Here is a 6,006-nt window from a genome sequence, read left to right as displayed (position 1 = left end):
AGTCTTCTCCAGGGCGTGGGCTGCACAACACGACACATCTGCTCTGAGTCATGATTCACAAAAAAAGAGATTAAGTGTGATTTTTTGTGACAGAGAGGGAGAGGGGGGAGCGGGGCAGGACAGAGTCAACCCTTTTTTCTCCTCCCCACCGTCTTTTGACAAACATAGAAATGGCTCTTCTCTCTCTCTCGCCCCCACCCTCCCCCCCCTAGGTCTGGAGTTCTTGTCCGTGGAGGCCAAAGTGCGAGGCCTGGTTCTAGTCGGAGAGCAGCAGCAGCAGCAGGGCGGGCAGCAGCCAGCCCAGGCCCAGCAGCAGGGACGGGCGGACGGGCTCGGCGCCGCCGTCCGACAGGCCTGGAGACGGAAGAGTGGAGTCTCCCTCATCGTCCCACAATCTGTCGTTCTGGTTTACCTAAAAAATACGTAAATGAGAAGAGACGAGTCATCGTTAGTCCTCATGACGACATGTTTTCAGCACTAGTATTAACCAAAATAGGGTGAGGGATGGTGAGGACATCACCATATCAGCCAGACACAATTTCACAGTGAGATGTTTCTTTCTTTTTCTTTTTTATTTCCTCTTCTATCAGTTGAGCTCCATCTTAAAGGAGACATATTATGCCCCTTTTGTACATATTAAAATAGATCCCCGGTGTCTTAAAGACATGTCTGCGACATGCTTCAGTCAAAAATACCCCAGGGATCAAACATCACAGCTCTTTTCATCTGCTCAGAGCAGCCCTGTTCAAAACGGCTGATTTCAGTGCCTGTCCCTTTAAATGCAAATGAACCACTGCTTGCCCCCACCCCACAGCCCTTCTACTGGTACTAGGTAGTGGTTTTATTATGCAAATTCAAAAACTCATGACATCATTGTCAGACAACGAGGGAACAGCTTGTAAAACCACATGGTTTTCAACCTCGGGAGCCTGAAAATTGCAGATTTTTTTGTCAATTCTCACATTTTGGCAAACGGAAGACAAACACATATGTTAAAGAACCTTCAAAAAGTGATATTTCCATAATACACTACTCACAAAAAGTTAGTGTATTTTGATATTTGATCATGAAAGCAGGCCTTTTATGTAGAAGGATACAATGGTAATTTCTTTATCTCAAACTGAGATAACTATAGCACAACAAAAATCTCAATGTCTCAATAACTTGATCAATTTGTCAAAGTTCTAACTTTTTGTGAGTAGGAGTGTATGTCCCCTTTAAACATGTCCTGAGTGCTACGCAGCTCTGCATGATTACGTGTTTCCGGTAAAAGCACAAAGCTAAAGAGGGACAAGTCTCGGTTTTTAATCAGTAGCCAATCATGATGAATGTACTTTAACCACCACCTGTGGGATTGCATGCTGCTGTGGAGGACTTCTCTCCTTGACCTTCACAGAGATTTGCCGACCTCAGTGATGAGACGGGCAGAGATAAAACTATAGAGCTGAAGGTAGCAGTTATGCTAGCAGGGGACAGATGCAGGTTGAGCTCACACACAAACAGTGTTGGCAGAACAAGCTTGTTACAGCTCAGAGGTTGTGACGGTGACTGACAATTTAAAGTTCAGGGGAGGGATGTAGAAATTCAAGAAACAATTTCAATTGGATGCAAAATTAGGAACGCCCCCCGTAGTGCAGGATGAGTCTACAGGAAGAGAAATGCATTGATTTTGATGTAGAAAATACTCAGATAAGAACTTTCTGACATGAATCTGGCAAAGATCAACAGATAAATGAATAGTTAGCATGAAAATACATTTTTCACCAGAGCGTCTTTAACTCTTAACGAGTCAGTTTACACTTCTATGCTTCTGAACCGGTGCTGCTGTTTCTTCAGAGTGAGTGTGCACCGATCTGAATCCACCTCACACAACCCCACATCAAATAAGCCACACTACCACTTTAATGCTGCTGTATAAAGTCTCCTGTCTTCCCTCCTCTCACACACACTTAGTCAGAGCCGATTGAAATGCGCAGCCACGTCTCCGGTGTCAGTTTAATTTTTGTTGATTTATCAGACACAGTTATTTAAATGTGACAGGACGTTGGTTGAAGTCTGATGATACGACCCCGAGGCAGCTGTCCACAGCTAATTTACTAGTTTAATTAACTCTTGACTGGTATCTCCACGGCGACACTTTCATATGATCCAGAGTTGATACTTGGCCATCAGGTGACATAATGTCTGTGTTTAACAGTGTGTCACTTTTCTGTTTACCTTATCTCTGTAACGTGGAGTCAAACGCAGGCGGAGGATGATTCACACTGTTGAAAACAATTGCGCGTAGGATGAGGCGTTCAGGGGACTTAAGGCGAGAACATGTCAGTTTGGCTTCTGGCCCCTCTCTATGGAAATGAGTAAGTGGCCCAGTTATACATTAAGTTTGTTTATATCTGTTGGCAGATTGTCAATTATATTATCCGCAGCAGCTTTGGGTTGCGCTTCCCATTAATAATCAAATGCATAGAACCCATTTCCTGAGCCTGAAGCAAAGTGTATTATTTATAAAATTCTCCTCATTATTGAAATGTGAAATACTGTGTGTAATGCAAAACAGGCCGTCCACATTAAAATTGATGCTCCACTGCTGTTTACTTTACTCTTTCATTGTATGGGCCACATTGATGATGTTTACAGAGACCTGTTTATACTGTTGATGAGGCAGTTATGAATATGGGACGGTGGTTTTAATATGTGCGCTGAAAGAAGACTAAAGCACCGTGAAGACCTCAGGGACTCAGTGATGGTGTTTCTACACCTGCTTCCTATTGTTTACCGATGTCAGTAAATACAGAAAGTGTCATAATTATTCCACTTTTCTTTTTGATGGCATGTTTATACTCTCTATATAATTATATACAGAGCATTGTATTATTATTTAAAGAGGCAATATGGAACGGTGCCATCCATAGTTTGTGACCCAGACTCACTCTGCATATTCCTTCCAGTAACGTCAAACTAATGTATTCAAATTAGCAAAAGCATACATTTATATAACACATGTTTACTTTGTGTTTCACTTTGTGTTTGTCTCAGTTGTCTCCTTTGTGTGTGTGGACGGACTTAATGACTCCACTGGGATCGATAAAGATATGTCCAATCTTAAAGCCGTGTTCCTTCATTCAAACGCTCAGTAGTTGAAGTCTGTAGTGAACAACAGTGGCTTGGTGAGCGGATTGATTAAACCAGTCGATACAGTCTCTATACTGTAAGTCTGCACATAAAGATGTTTATATCTTATTTACCTTATTTAGAAATCAAAGCTTGAAAAGTGAGTCGTCCTGTTGTCTGATAAACATCACATCTGCCAACAAACTCCAGTTTTTAACGAGTGTCTGGCAGAGCCGGGTGTCGGATATTGTCAGATTTTTTTTTATTTTTATTTCACTCACAAATTTTATTTCATTTAGGAACCTATTTTTGTAGTGATGCGTGAAACTAATTTACACGCCTGTCATTTGAGTAGCAAAGGTGAAGCTCGGCGTCCTTCGCAAAAAGTAGTTGTCACTGAAACTGAGCATTCAGGCGCTTATTTTTACATTCTGTAAAGTATGTAAATAAATATTAACATTATTATTAATATTTATGTATAAGTTGCATATTGAAAAAAAGTGCATCTAGAAGTTTCATTTCTCCTCATCATAAGTTAGCTGTGACTTTGTGTGACACTGTCTGAATTCTGCAGCTCTTTCTTAATCCCCACCCATCTGCAGCGCTCAGCAAGTTAAAACAAACAAACCCAAGTCACACTTCTGAGTGAAGCCGTCTCCATTACTGCCTCCTCACGTCTTTCTTTTCTCCTCCTCCTCTCTCTTGTCTCACCTGAGTAGGTATCTGTGCTCGCAGAATGTTCTGCTCTGTTTCCATGGAGACGCCCGGGGCGGTGGTTGCCAAGAACGGGCTCTGGTTGTCCGTGGCTGGACTGGGCATCCCGGGCTGGCTGGCGCCGGTTTTCACATCTGATCCGTTCCCGAAGGCCAGGATGGCATTTTCTAGAAGAGGAGCAGAGACGTCGCTTAGCACACACACACGACTGGCAGCTTAAATAGACCACAGCATCAGCCCTCACCTCCAGCTCCAGCTTCCCATTGCTTTTTTTGCTTTTTTTTTACCCCCCCATGCATGCATGACACTTTATAATGTGATTGCCCACTTTATAATTATGCACTGGGGGACTGTAATTAAGATGCGGTCATGGCATGTCATCACAGAGAGTCATCAGGCGGCTGGATGTCTGCAGTCTCATTTCAAACTGCATCAGGCGAGAGGTGTGAATAAGACTGCACCTGTCTCATCAGCAGCATCCACTGGAACAGACTGGATTTTAATATTTACAACAAAAAAGGGAAAGAAAAGAAAATTCAAGTACGTGGACTCATCTGCACAAAGGAAGTGATGGACCAGTCGTTAAAGACGAAAACACAACTGCTGTCTGAAACAGAAGAGAGGGCTCTCTCTCACAGAGTAGATTCATAGATAAACGAATAACATATGTTTGACATTTTTAACCCTCCTGTTGTCCTTCTGGGTCAAACTGACCCAATCTGTTTCCTTCCTCCATCCTTCCTTTCTCCCTTCCTTCTTTCCACAATCCTTTTCCCTTCCTTCTTTCCTTCCTTCCCTTCGTCCTCACTTCTTCTTCCTTCCTCTTTTGATCCAATTGACCTGATCTATTCCCTATCCCTCCATCTTTCTTTCCTTCCCTTTTCCCTTCCTTCTTTCTCTTATTACTTCCTTCTTCTTCCTTCCTTGAATGAAACTGTTCTCTCCCTCCATCTTTCCCTTCCTTCTTTCCACAATCCTTTTCCCCTTCCTTCCTTCCTTCCTTCCTTGAACAAATCTGTTCCCTCCCTCCATCTTTCTTTCCTTCCTTTTTCCCTTCCTTCTTTCCACAATCCCTTTTCCCTCCCTTCCTTCCTTCCCTTCGTCCTTACTTCTTCCTTCCTTTTTGACCCAATTAACCCAATCTGTTGCCTCCCTCCTTCTATCTTTCCTTCCTTTTTCCTCCCATCTTTCCCTTCGTCCTTCCTTCCTTCCTTTCTTCCTTGACCGTGGAGGACAACAGGAGTTTCTCACACTGGTGTCCCAAAAAAGGCTTCAACGTGGAAGTTTGAAAAATCATAAGGAAGCTGTGATTCGTCAAACTTCGATGACTCTCTGTGCCACAAGTGTGAGAAAACACCCGGAAGTATAAATGACATGTGTTTATATTCATACGGCTGGGGATTATGTCTGAAAAGTGTTGGCTGAGAATACAGCAGCTATTAAAGAAGATAAAGAGAATAGTGAATTCACGGCAATTGACTTTTCTATGTATGACATCTAAAGAAAAAACAAAACAAAAAAAAACTGTCATTTCTGGCCAAATGGAACAATGCCTGAGTCGGTGGCAGATTGAAGCTTTGGTTTTAATTACAGAAATCTCAGGCGAGACGAGAGCTGCGTCAAGTCAGATGTAGAGCCAGTCCACTTAAAAGCAAATTCGAGAAGTCTGGCCGTGATATAAAATAATGAAGAATAATGAATAATGAACTGCGTTGAGTTGTTTTTTTCTCTCTCTCCTGGTCAGCAGGGTAGCCGACCAGCTTACCTGAATAGCTGTGGGGTAGCATTAAAAGACGGAGGTGAAAAATTTCCTACACGATGAGTGAATTTGAGTCATGTCCAACATTCCTGCTGGTTTTCAACACTGATGCTGCATTCAAAACCACCCTCCACTTACTATTCAACGCGCATGGTGCACGCTCTAGGGAGGTGTGTGTAAATATTGTAGTTGAAACTTGTCAAAACATGTAGCACCCTAGGAGAGTTTCTTAAGGTTATTAATTATACTCAAACACAATCATAATCTCAAATATAGCATGATTACATGGGCAGAATGGTTTGAAAGAGAGTGACAGTGCGTCTGAGAAACAAATTATAGCTCCTGTGAGAAGAATAGTATCATAGATAAGAAAAGGAATAAGACTGCCTGTGAGAAACAGTGACTGAAGGAGGGTGAGACGT

The 6,006-nt window shown here is 42.5% G+C and overlaps 1 protein-coding gene across 1 annotated transcript in view; it reads right to left on the bottom strand.

Annotated features, from left to right (window-relative positions):
* Positions 1–256: 256 nt before the first annotated feature.
* The window catches only part of gfra4a (GDNF family receptor alpha 4a), a gene marked incomplete at both ends in the record, with an annotated part of 146,135 nt that continues 140,385 nt past the window's right edge, over positions 257–6,006 (bottom strand). The window contains 2 exons of the mRNA XM_083998994.1: positions 257–412; positions 3,823–3,992. Coding sequence (XP_083855120.1) covers positions 257–412; positions 3,823–3,992 — 326 coding nt within the window. The remainder of the gene's footprint in view (positions 413–3,822; positions 3,993–6,006) is intronic.

This window comes from Trachurus trachurus (genome assembly GCF_905171665.1).
Source record: "Trachurus trachurus genome assembly, chromosome: 22".
NCBI lineage: Eukaryota > Metazoa > Chordata > Actinopteri > Carangiformes > Carangidae > Trachurus > Trachurus trachurus.
The sequence above is the reverse complement of the archived record's forward strand: the minus strand, read 5'-3'. Positions and strand labels throughout refer to the sequence as shown.